The 24037-nt window shown below is 43.3% G+C and overlaps 1 protein-coding gene across 1 annotated transcript in view; it reads right to left on the bottom strand.

The window, feature by feature from the left end:
* Nckap5 (NCK associated protein 5) overlaps positions 1-24037 on the bottom strand; it is a 799776-nt gene that overhangs the window by 87336 nt on the left and 688403 nt on the right. The window contains exons 12-13 of the mRNA XM_038349244.1: positions 23536-23713; positions 15173-15251 (exon numbers count right to left, since the gene is read on the bottom strand). Of these exons, the coding sequence (XP_038205172.1) occupies positions 15173-15251; positions 23536-23713 (257 nt within the window). The remainder of the gene's footprint in view (positions 1-15172; positions 15252-23535; positions 23714-24037) is intronic.

The raw sequence follows: 24037 nt of genomic DNA, 5'->3' as shown, positions 1-24037 counted from the left end.
ATGACTGTTCCCTCCACACGCTGCAGGGATCTGGCCCAGAAAAACCAACCATGACACCCACAGTGGGTGGGATTGCCACCTCAATTAATGTAATAAGACAACCCTCACAGTCAAGTTCAGACACCTGTGTCTTGGGTGAGTCTATATTCATTAAGTTGACCACTGAGATTAGCCATTGAAGGACTTTGCAGGTGTGTGCACTAAATTGTGGCTCACTATTAGAGACATTTGACCCTGCTTGGGGGTATAAGTAGCTGTGTACTCTTATCTTGGCATTTGGTAGCCTATTAGGTACTGATAGTGACCTGCCGACTCTCCTTGGACCCCACTCCTTGAGTCTGTGCCCAGAAACAGCATTGCTTGGGCTTCTTTGACAGAAGCCACCCTGTGTCCACAATGGGAGGAAGTGGTGACGACTCCTCAGGAGGAAGAATGCTAAGACCTTGTGCTCTGACTCCAGACTTCCTCACAAGCTAAGCTGACACCTAATATGGCAGCCATGGTCAGTGACATGTATGACAGCAGAGAGGTTCTGTCTGCTACTGTTACTGTCTTACAAGTCTGTCTGTGTGTCTATGTGCTCATAGGTAAACGTGTGTGTGAAGGCCAGAGGACAACTTCCGACTGTCCTCTCTCAGACACTGTTTGTCACTGTTCAACTTCCTCTCTGCCAAGGAGGCCAGGCTGACTGGCCAGCGAGCCCAGGGACCCTCCTCCTCCTCCCCAGTGCTGGGGTGACAAGAGCGTGCCTCTTCTTCGTGATCGTTTTCTGTGGGTTCTGTAGATGGCACACAGGTTCTCGTGCTTGCAAGACAAGCATTTTACCAACTGAACCATCTCTCCAGCCATTAAAATTCTTAGCAACTTTAGCATCCTGTGTGTTTAAACATGCATATATGGCATGTAATTATGCACACGGGTGTTCATATGCCATGACACACAAGTATAGGTCAAAAGACAACTTTGTGAAGTCTGTTTTCTTCTATAGTAGGATCCAAGGATTGAATTCAGCTGTCAGGTTTTGCAGCAAGCACCTTTACCTTCTGAACCATCTTGCTGGCCCTCTAATAACTTTTGAGCAAGAGGACATGTGTTTTGTTTTATACTGAGTGTGTAAAGTATATAGCTCATTGTGGGGACAGCAGGTGTGACAGCGTGTCTTTTGCTGGCTGCTTTTCTTCCTTGACGGATGTCCTTTCTTGCTCTTTCCTGCACTTTTTGATCATTTACTTGACCTTGAATCCTTGTCACAGAGACTACTGGGAAACTAGACTAGACTGCTGCAAATCTCATTATAATCTTGGAAAACACTGTGAAGAATTAAGCAAAGCCAGTCTGCTGGGGCTGCAGAGATGGCTCAGTGTACATATGATTAAACATAAAAATAAAATCTTAAAAAGAAAGCCATCCTGAACCGGAGAGATGGTCCAGTAGTGAAGAGTGCATACTGCTTTTGCAGAGGACCCACGTTCAATTCCCAGCAGCCATGTCCAACAGCTCGCTACCATCTGCAACTACAGCTCTAGGGGATGCAACCCCTCCTCTGGGCTTCAAGGGCACCTCCATTCATAAGTAGAGACCCCTCCTTATACAGATGTATACACAAAAAAGGAATCTTTTAAAAAACAATTCACCTGCGTATTTTATTAAGGTGAAAAAAATTAGTGAAAGAAAAACATTTAATTGGGAGTGGCTTTTAGAGGTTTAGATCTTATTATCATGGTGGGACATGTCAATGTGCCTGTAGACAGGGTGTTGGAGAAGGAGCTGAGAGTTCTACATCTTGATCTGCAGGCAGTAGAAGGAGTCTGTGTATCACACTGGGTGTAGCTTGATATGAGACCTCAAAGCCTGCTTCCATAGTGACACACTTATTCCACCGAGGCCACACCTCTTAACCCATGTGAGCCAAGCATTCAAATACATGAGTCTATGGGGACCATAACCTATTCAAGCCACCACAGCTGTCACCAAAAAGAAAACGAAAAAAGTCTTAGTCATATCATCTGTCAAGACCATATCTAACTGTAACAGCCAAGGTGTTTTTTCTTGTGTGTGTGTGTGTGTGTGTGTGTGTGTGTGCGCGCACACACACAAGCTCATGTGTATTCAGGTGTACACACACTTTTATGTTTATGTGGAAGCCAGAGGATAGCCTGATATCAAGACTGATATGCACCATCAGTCTTGTTTGTTTTTTGAGACACAGTCTCTCATTGGCCTGAAACCCCTCAAGTAGGCTAAGATGCTCTGTCTCCTCCTCCCCAACATTGGGATTATAAACATTTGTCACCACGTCTGGCTTTTTTATGTAGATTCCAAGAACACTTCCATCCTGTGTGGCAAGCACGCTTTAGGCTGAGCCATCTTCCCAACTCCAAAGGGGTTTTATTAGAAAACAACGCCCACAAAAGCTTCCCATCTCTCTCACATTATCTACCCAGCACTCAAGCGAATTCAATATGCAAATATCTCCCTGACTAAGTAGGGCAGTAAACAGTGGCAGAGATGACATTTAAACAATGGCTCCACAAGCCATCTGTTTAAAAAGAAGTTGTTTGTCTTTTCCAGGATGTCAGGAAGAATACGTTCACATTATTGAAGAACTACAAAGCAAGGTAAGGTTTTGATCATTATGATGACAGAACTCTTTAGAGCGATAAAGCCCTTGTGGTCATGTCTAAGGGGGAGGAAACCACCTCCAAGGACCAAGCCATCCATGGAAACTGACCTTTCCTTGTGCCCAATATTGAGGCAAGAGATTGAGTGATTCAATCTCTGGCTAAATGTAAAGAAAAAAAGATGTAAATAAAAAATCTTGGTTCAGAATCAGATCAGAGAAGCTCATCAAACCCAGACTCTATTTTCATATCCCTGGAGGGCTCAGCACAATTGCCTGGGATGAGTCAAAGCCTAATAAATATTTAGTAACTGAACTGAAATTGGTTTATGGCTAAGCCTTGAGGTGTGAGCACCAGAGAATGAAGGTGACTCACTCCTACCTGTGGAGAAGCTACAGTGCCTTCCATGATTGTCGCCTTGCCAGCTGGGAGGTTGACAAAGGGGTAAGCAGCACGACATGGAACAGGCTGGGAAGAAGATTATGAATGTGAACAGTGGATGGCTCTGAGTTAAATGTGGCATATGACTAGTGGTTGGAAGTCAGGTGCGTTCATTCATTCAGGGAATGTGGTAATTGAGGGCAGAAAGAATTCTCAAGCCTTCTTCCTGACATATGTGGGTTATGGCCAGAAGTTTCCATGACAAACCAACCCCTTCCATTCTTAAAATGTCTAGTCTTCTATATACATGCTGTGACCATCATATGGAGAAATATGAGCAAGATGAATACACCTCTTCATCAACTGCTTTCATCAAGCAACCGCAACTATAACAAGGAACACCCACAACTGGGCTTCTGCTAGCACCTAGAATGCTGTTAGAAGCACACAATTACTATGGTCTCCATTTGGGAGATGAGAGCGGTAGAGGTTCCAGAAGACCTGGGGAATTACTGAAAGCCATAGCATGGGGTAGATAGCAAAGAAGGAACTGCAACCTAGGTCTCCTAAAAACAGCACGTGATGAGAATGAAAACCCTTAGCATGTGAGCAGGGCTACCATGACAGGCAAAGCCTATATGTCTAGAAACGGTGGTGCAATCTTTGCGACCTTTAAAATAATGTCCTCAGAATCTGCAACTGAAGTGTGGTCTTCCTACAGGCTCAGGGGAATCAGGGAGCAAACTTGGACACTCATGGATAGTTTGAAGCTTAGATGGTAATCCCAGAGGTTTTCTAGAATAGTCTTCTCCTTTATGGACGACAGTTTTGAGAAAAAGAGATGAAATGTTTTATATCTCATCATAAAATCCAAACTTTCAGGCTCTTTGACCTCAGCTTCAACACCACAGGACATTGGTTCCTCCTTCTCACATGTCTCATTAGTGTTGCTAAATTAGCAATAGCCATACCTGCAAGCCCAAGCTCACAATATGTGTGCTGGTTAATCTTGATGACCAAGTTGGTGAGACAGAGAAGTCACCATGGAAACGAGCCTCTGGGGATGTTTGTGAGGGAGCTTCTAGATTGGGTTAATCAGTTTAGGAAGACCCACTCTGAATGTGGGTGGTGCCTTTTCAAGGCTGGGATCCAGGACAGCATGAAAAGGAGAGAGTCAGCTGAGCACCAGCGTCCATCTCTCTGCTTCCTGACCCTGGGTGCCCTGTGACCTGCTGCCTCATGCTCCTGCTACCATGACTTCCCACAATGATGAACTGCACCCTCCAATTGTGAGACAATAAAAACCCTTTCTTTACTTAAGTTGCTTTTGTCAGGTATTAGGTCTCAGCAACATGGAAAGTAACTGATACAATATTAAACTGGCCTATGTGTCTGAGATGAGTGGATAAACATGTGACTCATGCACATACACACACACACATACACACACACGTTTATTCAGTAATAAAGAAGGATGAAATGTCAATTGTGAGAAAATATAATGGAACTTATCATGTTAAATGAAATTAACCAGACTCAGATATGTGGAATCCAGATTTAAATATACATGAAAGTTTAAAGGAGATTATATGGAAAGAGGAAAGGGAAGAGGGTATAAAAGTAATGGGAGAGGAGAATATTAATAAAGTACAAAAAGTCATTAGTGAAACTTTTTGACTTGCTCAATGAATGTATGTTGTAGCATTTTAATGTGAAACACTCCCACAGGCTCATGTATTTAACAGGTGGTCCCCAGCTGGTGGCAGAGCTTTGAGAGGTTGAGAGGAGTTGGAACCTTGCTGCAGGAAGTGTGACTGGGGATCAACTTTGTGAGCGATAGCCCAACCAAACTCTGGCTTGACCTTCTCTGCTTCTTAGTCAATATCATGTTGTGAGCAACTATAGACACTGCCCAGCTGTAGCTTTGAGCAGGTGCCATGGACTGTATGCCTCTAAACTGTGAGCCAACACAAACCCTTCTCCCTCATGTTTATGTTTCAAGTATTTTGTCACAGTGGTTAAGTAACTAGTACATATGCTAATTTAAGTTATAGCACTGTGTATGAAAAGCACTGAGAAGTCTCAATTTTTGTGTTTATAAGGTGTGTGTTTCCTTGTGTTTGTGTACAGCTGGGCTCAGTTGTGTGGGTGCATGTGGTGGGTCAGAGGTTGACTTCAGGTGTCTTCCTTTATTGCTCTCGGTTTTTGAGAAACCATCGCTCACTGAGTCTGAAATTCATTGTTTGACTGGACTGGTTTGCCAGTAAGAACCTCGGACTCACCAGAACCCCAGCACTGGGGTTACAGGCATCGTACCTGACTTTTTAATGAGTATGCAGATCTGAACTCAGCCCCTAGTGTTTACATGATAAGTATTTTATTATCTGAGCCACTCTTCCAACCTTGAGAAGTTTTATTATCATTTTTAAATAATGTGTATTCATGTGTGTACTTGTGTGTGTGTGTGTGTGTGTGTGTGTGTGTGTGTGTGTGTGTGTGTGTGAGAGAGAGAGAGAGAGAGAGAGAGAGAGAGAGAGAGAGAGAATGAGTCTAGGTGCTGGCAGAGTCTAGACGTCTAATCCCCCAAAGCTGGAGTAACAGGTGGCTGTGAGCTACCTGAGGAAAGTGCTAGGGACCAAACTTGGGTTCTCTGGAGAGCAGCACATATTCTTAGTCAACGAACCATCCATTTCCACAGCCCCAAGAAGTAGGTTTTGTTTTGTTTATAAATAAAAACAAATACCGCATAGGAAAGGAACTGACCTTAATACCTGCTTTAAATCAGAATTATCCACACCTGCTTTGGGCATGGGTGACATTCTGAGGAGTAGTTTACCAGCCAGGGAAATTGCCATATTTGGAGATGCAATGTGTTCATTTGGAAGTGGGGTGACCGAGACCGCCTCCAACTAAGTTTTTGCAAAGGCTGAGTTCCTTCCCAATGAGCTCTTGAGGAGGGAGAACTCAATGCTAAGTGTCAGATGGGCAGAGAGTCACCCGAAAGCATAATTCGCATCCATCTGGGAGTTGACACAATCGAGTTACAGGCTGAGACTGTTTATCAAGGTGGCATGAAAGTCTCTCTTCAAATTCCACCTGCTTTTATAATCAAACAATAACATCTCCAGAGCATAGGTTTTTAGCTCTGTGAGAAACATATTGGAAATTGATTCAGTGCTTCTGGCTTGGCTGGGACAATGCTTCATAACCTGTTAACCTCTCAGCTCTCTCGACCCCTCCCCCTTCTCAAAAAGCTTTTAGCTGCTCCAGGGTGGCAGAGCAAAGATAAAGGAAGCATCCTTTTATCTGATCCTGCACAAAATGAGTGGAGCCGACGCAGCACTCGTGATAAGATGACGGCTAAACCACGCTTCTCTCATCCTACCTTGGGCTGATGAAAGAAATTAAGACTGACATTGATAAGTTATTTTCTTGGGCGTTATCCACCTTCAAAACTTGAAGATTTTTGTTTAGAAGCACTAAGGTCTGGATTCACATCTATTAATTATTTAAAAAGTGTCCAGTGGATTATTAATAACAGTAAAAATGAGGACATAAAGTTGGAAGGAGATAATGGTGGGTGAGTATGATCCAGGTATATAACATAAACGTGGGCATTTTGAAGACTAAAAATGTGTTTTAAAGGATTTTAAAATATTTAACATCACCTATGTGATTGTCCAATAATGTCTGAATAACTACCAATAGAAAGTAAATGACACAGTTGTGTGCTCACAGACCTACTAGGAAGTATTATATGACAATTAAAAATAATGAGGTAGCTGAGGATGTAGCTCAGTGCTTGCTTGCATAGTTGTCATAAAGCCGTGGGTTCGAGTCCATCCCCAGCACTGTATGGACTGGGTATAGTAGTCTGTGTCTGTAGTCCCGCATTCAGTAGGCAGAGGCAAGATGATCAAGACTTCAAGGTTCTCCTCAGCTATACAGCAAGCTTGAGGCCAGCCAGAGCTGCATAAGACTCAGTCTCCAGAATGTATGAAACAGAACAATAACAAAACCCAAACAAACAAACACACAAAACCAAGGTAAATCCATATGGAGTCTTGTGGATAAGTGTCTGGAATAAATTGACTTTTAAAAGTTGTGCTGTAAAATATTGTTAAAGGTGCCCAGATCGGCCCTGCATTACAATGGATTTCTCAAAAATTCTCAATTTGTCTTTCTGATGCACATCTACTGTTCAAGCCAAGAGCGCCCTGTTTCTGTCTCTTTTCTTAGTCACGTGGCATCAGTAACTCAATATTTGCTCCTGCCTTTGTCAAAATCCTCACCTGATTGGTTTTAGTAATTGCCTCTCATCTCAAGCTAATGCTTTTGTCAAACACTGCAGACTTAACATGTATATGGATATATATATATATATATACATACGTACATATATATATATATAATATAGAGAGAGACAGACAGACAGAGAGACAGACAGAGAGACAGACAGAGAGACAGAGAGAGAGAGAGAGAGAGAGAGAGAGAGAGAGAGAGAGAGAGAGAGAGCGAGAGCTAGGAATGCTGGTTGTCATTGACATGCAGTCTTTTTGGCTTATTTGGTGTGTGGGAGTGGACAAGGGGCAGGCATGTGCATGGCTGTGTGAACAGGGGTTGTATATGTACGTGTGCACAGGCAGAAGAGTGCCTGAGACCTATCCACATGCATTCATTCATGTGCACATGATCACATCCACTCATGCACACACACAAATATTCTCTCATAAAGAAATCCCACTCTTGTTCAAATCCCTGAAAATTAGGGCTTCTCAGTTAATCCTGTATTTTTGGTGAGAGGAATACAATCTTGGAACTAACACAAAATTTGACAATAATCCAGATTCACCATGGACAACTATGGTTAAGAATATTCTATCAGGGTTTTGATACTATGGGGCAGGTACCACTCTCCTGCTTCTTCTTCTCAATTAAAGGAAAGTCATATGAAGAGCCTGTGAGACTTTGCTTTCCTCCTACAAGCAAGGAAACAAGCACTGTTATAATAAGGTTGGCACGAAGCCGAACCGCTTCTCCTCTGCTGCGCAAGGAAGCTGCTGCATCCATTCTAACTCATTTGAACCCACTATCCAGTTACTTCCACAGTGACAATCATCCATCTTATGCCTCCTCTGTTGCTCCTGCCCCCACTGAACTGCACTCTGGACTGTGGACTAAGTTAGATGCAATATGGAGGATGAAGCAGGTACAAGGACCAGTCTGTGTCCCAGAGAGGTAAAATGGACCCTGTCCAAGCTGGTCCCACTTCACTGTGTTTGGCTCAACATAGCTGTGTCTCACATTTAAGCTTTATGGTAGAAGTAAGATTATGAGAAAAAAAAAACCAACCCAAACCTTTTCTGTCCCTTATGTAAGGTGGACCTCAGAGCTGTTTTTCTTCCTCACCTCACCATTTGCCCAAACAAGTACTTTGATTGCCTCAGACCTATAGCCCCCAAGAACTGCTCTTAACTAGGGATAAACGTTTCCTTGAGTGCTTGTTGTAATGCAAATATCCGATATGAGACAGTCCTGATTAGTCTGTTTCTATAGTGATGCAACTTATCTTTCCATACTAGCTGAAGTCTAGGAGAAGGCAGGAATAAGAGTGTGAGACACCCTGAGAAATTGGAAACACACAGGTGGATGGAGGTAAAGCACTCAAAGGGACCTCTGATCACCATGCCCTCCACCCCCATTCTGTAAGTCAGGCCAGGCTGGGCAAGAAGGGAAGAGGAGGTAACATATTGGGCTAGGATAATCCCTTTGGGAAAATATCAGTTCTTGGGATGGCAAAGAGAATTCTCTGAACACATTTATACCATCCCACTAAGGATCAGGGCACATGATGGAAGAGGGATTGGAAAGAACATAAGAACCAGAAAATAGGGAGAAAGTCTGTGAAATGCTGTCTTCTGGGCATGACATGGCCATTACTAACACAATGTCACAGCTGCAGCTGCCTGCACTGGGCCTGTTCAAGGCAGTCATGGATCAGGGAGGGGCTTATGGAGTTCTTCTCCTCCCCGATGAAGTACTGGATACTAATGGGTACTGGAGGAAGGACAGCCATTGTGTTTAATCGTAAACCCAACAGACAGTTTATCAGCCATAATGACTAGTTACCAACCTAGAGTTCTACAGAAGACCTTGGTCTGAATCAGTGGCCTGAAAACAAAGCAAAAAGACATGAAGGGAGGAGAGGGTTGTGAAGGAGATAAGAGAGAGCATAGAGGGTGAGAGCAACCGGAACCTCTTAGGTACATGTATGAAATTGTTAAACAGCAAATTTAATAAACATTAGACTAAGTGCTAGCTGCAAAGCAATGAACTACAGCTGTCCGGGGAAAGTTGGGTGGTTAGAGTGGGACCCTGTCCTTTGTTTTGCTCTGGGACTGTCAAGTCTCTACAGAAGAGACCAGAAACACAGAAACAGAGCTAGGCAGTTGGAGAGATGAGATAGGGCTCATTCACCTGTCAGCCCCCAAAATGTATACTCACAGGGTTACCAGATAGCTGTTCATTCTAGGTCGTGTATTTTTGTGGGCAGTGCTAGATTCTGTATAACTTCTTTCTCAAAATCCTCAAAGATCTCTCTCTCTCTCTCTCTCTCTCTCTCTCTCTCGTTCTCTCTCTCTCAGGAATTTCTGAACCTCCTATTTCAATTTAAAGAATTTTCAAACACTTGTATTACTTTAAGTTAGTTAGTTATTACATCTGTTTATTTACATGGATATATATATATATATATATATATATATATATATATATATATATGTACAGACATACACAGCACATGTGTGGTCAGCTTGTAGGACTCTGCTTCCTCATTTCATTGTGATACCCAGATACTGAACTTGGGCCAGCAGGCTTGGTGGCAAGTGCCACCCACTGGCTACCTCGCAACCATGGGAATTATTTTTGAAGTTCATCGTTGGCTGAGATTTTCTTTCTTTGTATGTGCTTGTGGACCTGTGTGTGTTCACATTGGGGTGCATATGTTTAGTTTAATAACTTTCATTAAAATAAGTAGGCTAGGCTGGATGTTTACTGAGCCCAGAGATCTTTCCCAGTACTAAGATCAGAAGCATGCACCACCACACCCAGCTTCTTTACTTTGGTTCTGGAGATCAAATCCAGGTCCTCATGCTTGCAAAGCACCTTCATCAATTGAACTATCTATCCCCACTGGATGATAATTTCAGTACGAGACAACAGTATTTCAGTTCTTTGAAAGTGTTTAACACTAGTAGACAATTAGGATAATGTAAAGGATAAGTCCATGGTAGTTAAAAAGCAGAAAAGAAAATCATTTATGCTAGTACTGCTAGTAAATTAGGCTAGCCATTTTCTTGCTGCTCATTAACACAGGAGTCTGTGTTATAACGATAATTTATAAGGATTATTTTTTTAAAAAAAGGATGAGTGCCATTATTTTACTTCATTCACAATTTTTTACATACATTTTCACTTTATTGATGCACATGTATGCGTGTCTATGTGAGTGTATGCTCACAGAAGAGTGGGGCTCAGGAAAACAAGGAGGAGGGGTCAGATTTCCTGCAGCTGGAATTACAGGTACATCTGAGCTGTCCAATGTGGGTGCTGGGAATTGAACTCAGGTCCTCGATGAGAACAGTATGGTCTCTTAGTCACTGGGCTATTGCTCCAGCCCCTTAATTTATAAATATTGCATATCAGTCTGGATCCAGTTTAGTTAACAATATTTTGTTTTATAATTAACTCTCGCCACTCTGATTAAAACAACACAATCACCCTGAGCCACAGAAACACAAACTTTCCAGTTATAACTTCTTTGTTTGAAAAGGTGCTAGCTGACATTTGATTCTGAAGAGACACATACTTAGAATTGTTCAGGCACTGTTACTGAAAATATTATATTATGGCTATAAAATATTGCAAAATGTATAATACTGTGCTTAGGATCCTCAGGGTGGAAAATAAATATTCACTCTGATGGGATACAGATAGAGCAGTAAACATTAGTGACTCTCATCCAGTCCCAGGTGGGAAGAACCTTTAAAATGTTCCCAGTGATAGCTAGCTCAGAACTGGCATCAGTCTTTGTCTTTCTGCCACTTCAAACAAGAGAATCTGGGAGGAAGGCGTGTACTTTCCCAGCACCCTCTGCAGCTAGGGTTAGCCGTGCGATCCATTTCTCAGTGACACTGTATTAGAGAGAGCCTGCTGGGGACCTGGAAAGTGTCACCCTTCCTCAGACTTTCATCTCAGTGCAAATGCCTAGAGAGGCAGGACTCAGTTTACAGCCCAAGGCAAGGGGATTAAAAACAAGAAGCCTATGTGGTATTGTTGGTGTTATTGTTGATGGCACAGGGAGAAAAAATTCAAGAGGGCTTCTGGTGACATCAAAGTGCCACAATGCCTCTCTTCCTGTTTGAGACAGGAATTCTCTAAGGGATGACTTTATTGCTTGGGGGATTAGGTTAGGATCTGCTGCTACTGCTGCTGTCTTCTTGAGTCCACAGCATTTTATGTGCAGTGCTTCTGTGACGGCGAAGAAGGGTCTATGGTGGTCTGACGACATAGGCAACTCGTCAGAGGCACAGTTTGGTGACTCCCATCAATTTTCTAAAGCATTGTCATCCAGCAGATGCCGAGAAAGGGGCTATGTGTGCAGAGTCTGCAGCTACAGAGCACTGGAAGGTTGGCGACTAAGATGGAGGGACGGAATTTTGTGTCGCTCTAATTACAGTTGAAGATGCCAACATACAAAATGGTGGCGATCAAAAAGGAATTGTAAATCTACTAAAACTACTTACACTAGCCATAGTTCTCCAGCAAAAAGTCAGCCTCTAACATTACATGTGAGTGCATACATCTGTGTTTGTGTTGCTACGGCTGCTTCTTTCTCCTGTGTTTTGCTTCTTCTTTTAAGCTGTTGTTGTTTTAAGATGCTGTCTTATATAATGCAGGTTGACCTTGAACTCACTATGTAGCAAAGGATAACCTTGAATACAGTACCATGCTTGGTTTATGTGATGCCAGAGATGTCTACTAGACTTCCCAACTGAACTGCACTCCCGGTCCTTCTTAACTCAATTTAAATTTTGCAGCGGCGCGGCCTGAACATCAGGCTTTGAGCACACTGGCACATGTTCTGCCACAGAACTGTATCTTTGGCCTGCTATGTATTTATTTTTTATTTTTTTTACAGGCACAAAAACTTCATTACTGGGAAAAAGGAGATTCAGCAGGGCTTTACAGACTATCATGCTTGAAGACCACTAAACCATATTTAACTTGCATATTAGCTAACTGTGCTGAACTGGTACCAATTAAATCCATTCACACTGACAACCATAATAAAAGGATGTCTTGGAATAATAATCCGATTCAGACTACATTCATTCAGCTCTTTGTGAAGACTTTTGTATTCCTAATTACCGATGAAAAGAATAATAATTGTGTGCTGGTCTCATTAAGCTGAATGGGTACAACAACACTCCGAGACACACTGTAAATTATAGTTTGCTGAAGACGGCTGGGGATGCTGGAAAAATGGGGCATTCAGAGCTGGCAGTGCTGGAAGCTGGCAGTTCAGGGCATCCCAGGGAAAGCAATGGACATAGAGAATCTTGGACGCTGGCCACCCTTTAAGGGAGTCATGCTTAGGACTTAATATTCAGTGGTGACAGGATCTAGAATCACCTGGGAGTCCAAGGCTCTGAGCATGCTCATGGAGGATTATTTGATTTTGTTGATGTAGAAAGATGTAACTTAGTTGTAGGCAGGAAGTTCCAGACTATAGAAACTGGAGACGGGAGCTAAGGAGCTGAGTGCCAGCATGTAGACACTCACTGTTCTCCATTTGGGGGTGGAGACAATGGCATCTGCTGCTTCAGGCTCCTGCTGCAGTGTCTTCTCCACCATGATGGGATGCATCTTCAAACCATGAGCCAAAATAAACCCATTTGCCCCTGAAGAGGCTTTTGTCGGGGTGTTTTTTTTTTCTCAGCAATAAGAGAATCTAAGAAACTGGTACTGTCTGCTCCGTCTCTGTGTGATCTGGGGCCATCCATCCCATCATCCCATGCTGAGGTGACTAGCCAGCACACCCATGCTCACAGCTCTTGGAATCTCCTGAAGAACACTGAATGTCACAAGTGTCCAAGGTGGTCTGGTGACTGGAAACTAGTTGCTTCCTCAGCCTCCTCACAAAGATCAAAGTCACAGAAATTCCTCCATCGTGGTCTCCTCCCAGGTGCTGAACAGGGCATTGGATCCCACGTCCTTGGGAACGTGTGCCCTTTCATGTCTGGTATCATGCATAACTCTAAGAGGCACAGCTGGGCTGGGTTTAGGGTTGGAGCCCTCTCAGGGACTTGGGAGAAGGGAGCTACCTGGTATGCCCTTGTGGATTCATTTTACCTCCGACAGCAAAATCAGGCTTTCTGTATAGTTATAACTTTTTATTTTTTTTTTTAAAAGAGCCACCTAACAAGTTGAAATTAATTCAGGTCTATCTATATTTAGGGATTTCAACAGAAATGATGAAAAACTGTGTTGAAGGTCTTGGCATTCGAATTTTCTTTTCTATTTGGGTCTTGTAATGATTAGTGTTAATTTTCAACTTGATAAAACCTAGAATCATCTGGGAAGACTGTCTCTGGCTGTGTCTGCAAGGGAGTATAATGATTAATTGATGTGGAAAGAGCCATTCCATCCTGTGGGAGCACTCCCTGCTCCTTCAGCCAATAGCCTTTAAGGTACCAGCTCACTTGGGCGTGGTCTCTTAAAGGCTATTGGAGCAGAATGTGCTCCCGCAGCAATTCCACAGGCAGAAGGCCCTAGACTGGATAAATGGAGAAATGGAGGCGGGGAACAGCCATGCAATTATCACTCACATCTTTGGATGTAAGGCAACCAACTGCTTCCGGGCCCTGCTGCTGTGACTCCCCAGCAGGGATGGACTGAGCCTGTGAACTGTATAAATGAACCCTTTCCCTCATAAGATGTCTTTGTCAAAATATTTTATCATAGCAGCAGGTAAGAAACTAAGACAGTTCTATATGGGAAACATCTAAATTTTTAAAACATGTTCCATTTCAGAAAGCAACCACTGTATATTTTCAATCAATAGACCTTTGTAAGAGTTGCTTCTTGAGACCATTCTAGAAAGTGTTAGTCTGTAAGTTGATTCTCTTCTTAGAAAAAGAGTCATTCGTCCCCGCTGTCACTTCTACTTATATAACAGAAGCACATACTCCTCCTCAGCTCACACTCTTCGCCTTTACAAACAGCCATGTTTCCCTCACAGGTGTGGCTCTGAGACCCTGGGCTTCACTGTTTTGGCTTTGCTTTCCTTTTGTGGTACTGGGGATGAAACCCTAGGCCTTGTGAATGCCAAGCAAGGACTCCATCAATTGAGGTAGCTCCATGCCCAGAAGAGCATGCGTGACAGTTAATATTGTCAACTTGACAGGATCTAGGGTCACCAAAGAGACAAGCCTGGGAGAAACTAGCCAGATCAGGCTAAGCTCTGTATGAGAGATTATCTACATTAGGGTGAGGTGAGAAGACCCACCTTAAAAGGGGCAGCACCATCCATGGTGGGGGTCCCAGACTGAATAAAATGGAGAATAAAGTGGGCTGAGCACCAGCGTCCATCTCTCTGCTTCCTGAGGGTGGATGCCACATGACCAGCTGTCTCATGCTCCTACCACCGTGCCTTCCCCACCATGATGGATTCTGCCCTCAACTGTGACCCCAAACAAAACCCTTTCTTTCTGAAGTGGCTTTTGTCAGGTGTCTTGCGCAGCAGTGGGAACATAACTAACTTAACACCCAACCTTTCTAAGGAAAATGTACACCTCTTACCCTATAGAGCAGTGCTTCTCAGCCTTTCTAAGGCTGCAACCCTTTAATACAATTCTTCATGTATTGGTGAACCCAACCACAAAATTATGTTTATTGCTACTTCAGAACCGTAATTTTGCTACTGTTAAGAATCACACTGGAAATACCTGTGTCTTCTGGAAGTCTTAGGCAACCCCTGTGAAAGCGTCTTTCAAGCCCCCATGGTTGGAAACCACGGCATCAGAGGGAGGCATGAGAGACGGACTCCAGCGATGCACCAAGAAAACGTATGGAAGGAAAAGACCATCAAGCAACACATGGATGCTTACCTATCGCGTGGCTCTGAAGCGTGGAGTCAGCAACTCTGTCTTCTTCATCCTCTCGTAAGTCTTCATGGACTTCTGCCCCCTGCAGCAAGAAGACACTAGAAGTTCTTATTCATTACTCTCCAAAGACCTTTTGCAGTCCTCACAGTAATGGCACGCTCTGTAATAAGCGCATTGCTGCGACTGAATGTATACAATTATGTGGGAATATAAATGTGTGTGTTTACTTTATTCTACTTTGTCTTCATCATCTGACTTCATTACAGGTTTTAATTAAGAGAGCCCATTTCCAGAAATACAACCCCAGCTTTGAACGACAGGACTACTTATAGGGTGCCTGATTCTAGGCATGATTTCAAGATTAACTGCTTTGGTTTTAAAACTTTATAATGGAGCCATTCACACCAGGGTATTAGGAAACATTAAAGTCTAAGGAGCTATAACTCCTTTGGAGTCACAGACTTTTGCCATAAGTTATTTTAATAAGAACACGGGACTATACTTGAATCATATTTAGGTCTCATGACCCTTTCCTAGACTGAAAGAAATAACTCTCTAAGAAAGTGTCCTTTTCTCCCCATTCTTCCCATAATCGAAAGAGGAGAATGGAGATGTATGCCCAGGGAACTACATTACCAAGACACATTTCTAAGTCTCATGTTAAAAACATTTCTTCCATCTGGGCATGCTGCTCAGTTGGTGGAAGTCTTGCCTAGCAAGACCAGGGTTCAACCCTAGCTCCACACAAGCCAGGCATGATGTCACACATCTAAAATCCTAGCCCTTACAAGGTGAAAGCAAGACAATAAAAGCTCAAGGTCATCCTTAGCTATATAATTACTTTGAGCCCAGCTTGGGTTGCAGGTGATCTTGTGTAGCACGATGGACAAAAATCCAGAGACAGAAATTGAGGTTCAATCGGAAGGTCAGAAAAACAAAACAGTCAACCACAGGCTCTTACCTCTACCTCAGTCTGAAATGGTGAGCCTGCCTCTAACAATCCTCAGACTGAGACTGTGTCTGAGAGCTGTCTCCTCCTGTCTTATATTCCTCTTTAGTGCTGGGATTAGAGATGTACACCACTAGCACTCGGTTTCTATGGCAAACTAGTGTGACTACTGGGATTAAGGTGTATGCCACCACTGCCTGTTCTGTAAGCCTGATCAGTACTCTCTGACCTTAAGGCAAAATTTATTTATTAAATAAAATACAAATGAAATATCACTACAATCCTGTCTCGGTTTTCCCCCTTTAAGCTGCAATACTGTAGCTCTGGATGGCAAAGCTCTAAAAGGAACATCAGAGAGAATGTCATGAAGTCTTGATGTCTTATAGATGGGATTCTGAGGGATAGTTTCTCTGAACTTGCCCCACGCATGTGGAGAGGTACCACTGGAAGGAACACTTAAACACTGCCTTTCTAATCTACCAGTGGGACATCAACAATACTGATCATAAAAGGGCTGACTGGGTTGGGGAGCTGGATTACTCAGTAAAGTGCTTGCCACGCAGGCAACATGGCTTGAGTTTGCCCCTAAGCCCTCATGTAAAAAAGTCATGTGTGGTGGTATGGGCTTTTAATTCTTGTAATGCAGATCCCTGTGGGATCATGTGTGCAGTCACCCTCTGCCAGTGAGAGACCCTGTCCCAAAAACAATCCAATGTGAATGTGGACAAGTAGGGACAATTAAGGTTGACCGCCAGTCTTTCGAGTATGCTCACACACAGTTGCATGTGGTCCTCTTTCCCACACACACAAATAAACAAAACCAGTCAACTCCTACACTACCGGTGCCAGCCGCTCTGCAAAGTTGTTACACACAGACCTGGTGTGCTTGACCTAATGCTAGGGAATGGTGCAGAGACCCACCATAAAGATGCACCCTGAGGCAGTAGGGACGATATATCATCATCCAAATGCAGGACAGAGATTTGAACAGAGAAAGCCTGACTAGAGGCTGGTGTTCATTTACAGGAAACCATGATTCTTAGATTTCTATTCCATTACATCTGTATGGACATGGTCTCAATATCAAGACAGTTTAGGTCAACCTCCACAAAAGCTCCTCCAGAATATATTACATCTGGTCCCTCGGGCAGCTGTGAACTGTGTGATGCTTTCAGAAGCTCAGGGGCTCAGGGTGATTGTGAGGCCACCACTGCTTTATACCAAATGGTGTAGAAAGTCATCTGTCTGCATGCTGACCCAGGGGCTAGATTTAACTTCCAACTTTTTACCTCCTAGTTTTTCACACTTAATGGGATAAAAACAATTACTGATACTTCATGACTGTGCTACATGTGGCTCTAGCCTCACCCAAGGCCCTGGCCCTGTGATCAGGCCCCAAGCTCCTTCAATTTCCTAGGCTTATTGATCTATAGAGAGGGGAGATGAGCCAAGGGGTGAGGGTAGGGCTTGTGGGTTTGAAAGGCGTCCTTGTAGAAGCACAAACTGAGGAAGGGACAGCATCTGAGAAGGGCTCATTCTCAGCTCTACTTATCTACACACACAGATTCTAATGCACACCGAGGATGTATTTCTTAAAAACTCTTTGCCTATGCAAGTCAGGGGCAAACTTTATTTTGGCATCAGAGTCTTTTACTAATTATATTTTCATAGGCTTCAGTTTAAATTAATTTCCATTCCTGGTCATGCAGCAGGTGGGATGTGGGAACATTCCTGGGAGGTGAGAAAACTCTAGGTTAAGATGGGAAAATTGCCGAAGATAGTGCAAGGTGGTTTTTGATCAACAACTGTACTTTAAATATGGGTTTCTTCTCTCTCCCTCTCTCCCTCCCTCCCTCCCTCCCTCCCTCCCTCCCTCCCTCCCCCCCTCTCTCTCTCTCTCTGTGTGTGTGTGTGTGTGTGTGTGTGTGTGCGTGTGCACTCATGTGTGGAAGCACAAATGTGGTGAGTATGCAGAGGCCAGAGGTCAACCTCAAGAGTCCAGGTGCCCTTCCTTGGGTATTGTCCACCTTTTTCCTTTTAAGACAGGGTCTCTCACTGGCCTGGAGCTCCTTGATTAGGCTAGGCTGTTTGGCCTGCTAGCTCTACCTTCTCAGTACAGGGATTACAAGATCATGCTTCTATGCCTGGCACTTTTTGTGGGTTCTGGGAATTGAACTCAGGTCTTTGAATAAGTTACTGACTGAGCTAACTTTCAAGCCCCAAGTGTTGGCATCTTTGTCCTCTAAAGCTGAATCTTTAACCCATGTCCCATTGTGGGGCTGAAGAGCTGCTTTAGAAATCAGCCTGCACGATGCATTCAGTAAATGCTACTGCCTCCATCATGACTAATTCAACTTCCGGAAGGGCAAGAGGAATTTGCAAAAGTTACAAGAGGCAAAAGCAATATGACAACCCACCATTGACTGATAGACACATGTGATTTCACAATTAAACTATGTATTTGGGGAACTCCTCATTTGGAATTCTGTACATCTTTCTTCTCTGAAGGACTTTAATCCTAAGGGCTTCTGAAGTAAACAACATTTTTATACCACAACCTACTCGAGGGCTAAGAACAGTTCAGTAAGCAAAATCGCTTGCCACAAAAGTGTGACGGCCTGGGTTCAAATCTCTGGAATCCACATAAAAACCAGATATGTTCCTATGGGTGTCTGTAATTCTAGTACTCCTGTGGGGAGATGGGTCGGGAGACAGGAGCTCCTGGGCTATGAACAACAAAGAAAACACCCTGCCTGAAACAAGGGAAAACACGAAGACTGACCCCCCCCCAGGTTTGTGGTGTGGCCTCCACATACACCATGGGACAGATGGGGGCGGGGAGATAGGGGGAGATAGAGAGATCCCCAAAAGCCCACGATTTGGAAGGGAAAAAAACGAGTGAGCAGATATCTTCAGGTAGCTCACTCCTTAGAAAAGTTAGCAAGTGGAAGGCGAATGTGCAGGCTGCTTATTTGCATCAAAACAGCATTTAGAATGGAATCATTCAATTAAGGATGCTGAAATTATTACATTTTGCAGGACTTAATAAGATGATAACCATTTGTGTAATTATGGTACTATTTTCTGCTATTTCATCTCTGCAGTCCCATCTTAATGGGATGTATTTGATGATTTTTTATTAGCAGATGTGATTTTCTTCAGAAGAGGTGACACTTGGGGAAAGAAAAAATCCCATCATATAAATTAACACATGGGCATTAAAATGGCCATCTCTCTCCCATGCCCAGTGAAGGTGTATGATCCCTTCAACTTTGTTAATGATTTTTATTTTTGTCTGGAGGTGTTAAATAAGAGCCTGGTGCTCTCTTTCTTTAATACCGCTATTCAGAAAAACGATTTCAACACATAGGAAGGAACCATTTGCAATTGACAGCAATCAGAGCACACCCAGGCTAGTCTTTCTAGGGGAGATCTCCCCCGCTTCATTTAAATACATGAAATCAGCTTAAGCACCAAGTAACATGGCCCCTGGTCTAAATTACATAAAAAATTAGAGCTAAGCGGCCTACAAACGATGGCAGACGTGGGGACATAAGCCTTTAATTAAAGCTCTACAGAGAGAAAAGGACTTATTTTGGCGAAGCATTGCTGGTACTTTTACACATTTTATCTTAACTATACTAAAAAGGAATATGCAGTTACTCGTGAGCTAAGTGGTTTGTGAAATAAAGGGATATGTTGAATATATAAAAAATACACAGAAATAATCTTTCTTTTATCATCCCCAGTGATTGTTTCCATTGCCAGCTTGATACAGCCTAGAAAAGAGAGTCTCAATGTGGGATTATTAACACTGGGTTGGCCTGTGGGCATGTTGTTGGGGCACTGTCTTAACAAAAATAAGTGATGGAGGAAGACCCTGCACACTGTGGGTAGTGCCATTCCCAAGGCAGGGGTTATGGAACTGTGTGAGCGTGGAGGGACTGAGCTGAGCACAAGCAGGCAACCAAGTGAGCTTGTGTGCATTAATTTCTCTCTGCTCTTGATCATGGATGTGAAATGACTAGCTGCCTGAAGTTCCTGCCTTGACTTCCCTCCAAAACAGCGGATGATAACTTGGAATTGTGAGCTACCATCAGCCCTTTCCCCCTTAGGTTGCTTTTGGCCAGGGTGTTTGATTACAGCGGTCGAAAGGAAGTGAAGACGATCACTAAGCACTGGAGTGGTTAAAATGTCCTAGGGACTCTTGTGAATAATGCCATTTCACTTTTCAAGGACTGAAGATGCACAGTGCATTGTGCTGGCAGGTTTTAGAGCAGTGCTTTTAAGGCTGAGGCCATGGCTCAGGGGTAGGTTACATGCTTGCCATGTGTGAGGCCCCAGATTCAATGCCATCACTGGCAATAAGAAAAAAACCCTTGACTAAGAGTTTCCTTGACAATGAAGCAGCATTTGGATTCACAGCAATGCTGTGACATCTATGGTGTTATCCATCACTATTGTTTCCAACAAAACAACTACTTTGAGAATATTTCTTTGCAACACACTTTAAAGTTAGCAGAGGACAAATTTACCTTGAGCCCCGGAGAAGAAGAATTCCCTTAAACTCTAAATTTTAAAGCGCTCAAGGATATTCACAGTAATGAGCAATGGTCTAAGAATATGTTTCAGTTTGCATCTAATCTACATGGGATGATAATGCATAACAAATATGCTTTCTTTGCTACTTCTTACTATCTCAAAGGAGACCACAGCATGGTCTTTCCTGAACTTAGTAATCTTAGCCCAACTTGCAAGCAAACAGAAGGAACAAACACTAGCATTATACTTTCCATTTCTAAAGAATGAGCCGGGGAGATGACTCATGGGTAAACGTGCCTGCTCCACAAGCATAAGAACCAGGGTTTGGATTCTCAGAAGCCACAAACACATAGACACAGCAGGATGGATCTGCAAACCCAGTGTGCCTGTAATAACATAGGAGGCAGAGACAGGGGAATTCCCACAAGCAGACAGGTTTGCTAGTCTAGACGATTCGACAGCAAACAAGAGACCTTGTCTCAGTCAAGATGAAAACTGAGGCCCAGCATTTGAACACACACAGAGACACCACTGGCCATCTATCCAGGTTAATAATACTCCTTTATACTGAAAGCCTTCTCAGTATGACTAATTTCCTCTCTTGGCTAAGGAGAAAAATTAGCATATCCCATTTGATTCTGTGTACTTGGGTTGGTTAGGTAATCTGTGTACTTCACAGACAGTATGAAGAGTGTTTCCTGCAGATACACGGGAAGGGCAGAGGTTCCTACTCTCACCCTGCGAATGACTTCAGATGAGGAAGGAAAGCATGTTAAATTACTTTAGCATTAGGAAGTAATAAGAAAACAAAAATGAAATTATAAAAGCTCAACACAGGCTTTTTTTGTTTTGTTTTTTTTTTTTTTTTGGTCCTGCTGTACAGTGAAGATAGACCCTAAGCTGTCAGAGACATATTAAATGGGGCATAGTTAAATGGAGTGCCTGTGATAAGGGGCTCCGCCGGGCTATCAGAGCCTTCCATCAGCAGGATTGAATTTCCAGCATATTGCACGCTTCTCCACGCAGCATCTCTCTCTTTCCTTTCAGTGACACTACAAGGGCAGCTTCAGATACACTTATAATTTGTGGCTTTATAATGCAAGGGACATCAGTGTTTTCAAAGGAGGTATGATGTCATGTGAGCCGAGAGCTAAAATGGGTGGAAAATGAACAAAGTTAGCGTGAAGAAAAGGCCTTAGAGCTTTCTGGAGAAAAGGTTTCTGAGGAAAAACATTTTCAGTGTGTGTTTGTCTCAGATGTGCTTGTGAAACCCAAACCCAAGAACGGGAAGCTTCATCAGCGTGTGAACACCAATCAAAATGGCTGTACCTGTGCACATGTAGTGGGTGTGCATACATGTGTGCAGCCATAGCCCAATGCTGTGTGTCTTTCTCAGTTATTTTCCAGCATATGGTGAGTGTGTGTATGTGTGTGTGAGTGCGTGCATGTGTGTGTGTGTGTGTGTGTGTGTGTGTGTGTGTGTGTGTGTGAGTGATGTTGGGGGGGTATGTGTGCACAAGTTTGTGAGGGTGTATGCACCGGTACATATGGTTACATATGCACATAGGACAAATATTAATGTTGGATGCCTTTCTTAGTCACTATCTACGTTTTTTGAGACAAGGTCTCTCCCTGCACCTGGAGTTCACTGAGTGAGATAGACTTGGTGGCCAGGGAGCTCCAGAAAGACTCCTGTGTCTCCCTGCCCAGTGCTGGGGTTATAACAGCATGCCGCCGGGTGTGGATTTTTACATGAGGGCTAGGGATCCAAGTCAGGTCAGCATGCTTGCATGGCAAAAGCTAGCTCCTCGGTCCCAACATTTATGTTGGGAATATGTTGCCATTTTAAGTACTATAAAACATATCCACTGGAACAATGAAAATTCATGGAATCAATCGCATGGCACATAATGAACTGTAAGGAGAGTAAGTACAATGTAGAGCAATGTAAAGAATAGCATACGAAACTGGCCTATCTTAGGGAAATATTTCTTTAAAAGCCCCACCGTTTTATGTAGCTCATTACTCTCTTTCTTTGTAGAATTACCTAAGTGTGCACAACTTCCATAAAAAGTAAATAGCACTTAAAACATCAAAACAGCCCAACACTTTCTTAAGTTATTTGGCACATTCAAATCTCCAATCCTGTTCCTCCTTTGTGGCCATTAATGCTGGGGTCATCAAAACAAATTGCCAGCATTGGGCATTGTTCTATGGTGACATAGAAAGCATCTCGTGCTGGCAAGTACTGAGATTACAGGATTGTCTGAAGACAGACCTGAAGAGAAGAGAATTAATTGTATTTCCAGATGGAACCACACCCACTTGAGGGTTGGCTGCACCTGCAGCAGTGGACATGGGGATTTTTGTCTTTAAAAATCTTATCTCTCTGGTTAGGCAGATAGCTCGGTGGCTAAAATGTGTGCTAGGTTAAGTGTGAAGGCCCAGGCCTGAGTTTGGATGCTCAGTACCCATGCAAAGGTGGGGATAGTAGTATATGTCTGTAATTTCAGCCAGATGGAGGCGGGGTGTGGAGACAGGAGAAATAGGGGACCTTGGGGGCCAGTTAGCTTGCTGTATGCAACCGTGAACATGAGATCCTGTCTCAAGGTGGAAGGGGAGGATGGATATTACAGGTTGTCCTCTGATCTTCATACATGTTAGCACCTGGGCATCCATGCTCACATACAAATGCACACAGAGGGACAGAGAAAAAAAGGGGGAAGACAGAGGGAGGTAGGAAGAGAGAGAAAGGGCGAAGGGAGAGAGAGATTAAAAAACAGTTGTTTCTCGGATTTCTATTCCCCTCCCTTCCCCCTTTACCAGAACATCTCAGAACCAAGCATTTTTCTAGCCAGCACGGAGAAACACTTACCAGGGATTCTCTTGGTTTTTCCATATCGACTTTGGTTTTGATGTTTTTCTTTTGACTTCCTCGAGTGCTGACTGGGCCGCTGGCGAAACAGGAGCCCTGGGAGGTGCCCTCTAACAGGCTCCTGCAGGAAACACCCTTTGATCCACTTTCTGTCTGGAGCGCTCCTTTCTTATCAACTCTGCAGGTAGAAAGTGATTCCTCTGATAAATTACATCGGCCGTTTTCAATCACGCTCTTCTCCCCAGCCCTTTAATGTTTAAGGTAACCTCAGCATGGCTTTTTGTCTTGAAACCTTTCAGTGGGAAGTGCTGCTCTCTAGCCTTGAGCAAAAATAGCTTCAAATATTTCACTAGTGCGTCAATTTATATTTGCAAGGGTAATAACTTATCTTATTACACTTTATTGTGTGTGTGCACACACAAACAGGTTTGTGTGCACTGGTGATACACAGTACACACACACACACAAGTTATAGAATAACTTCTTGTGTGTTATTCCTTAG

The sequence above is a fragment of the Arvicola amphibius genome, chromosome 12 (genome assembly GCF_903992535.2).
Source record: "Arvicola amphibius chromosome 12, mArvAmp1.2, whole genome shotgun sequence".
Classification (NCBI taxonomy): Eukaryota; Metazoa; Chordata; class Mammalia; order Rodentia; family Cricetidae; genus Arvicola; species Arvicola amphibius.
This window is presented reverse-complemented; position numbering and strand designations above follow the sequence as displayed.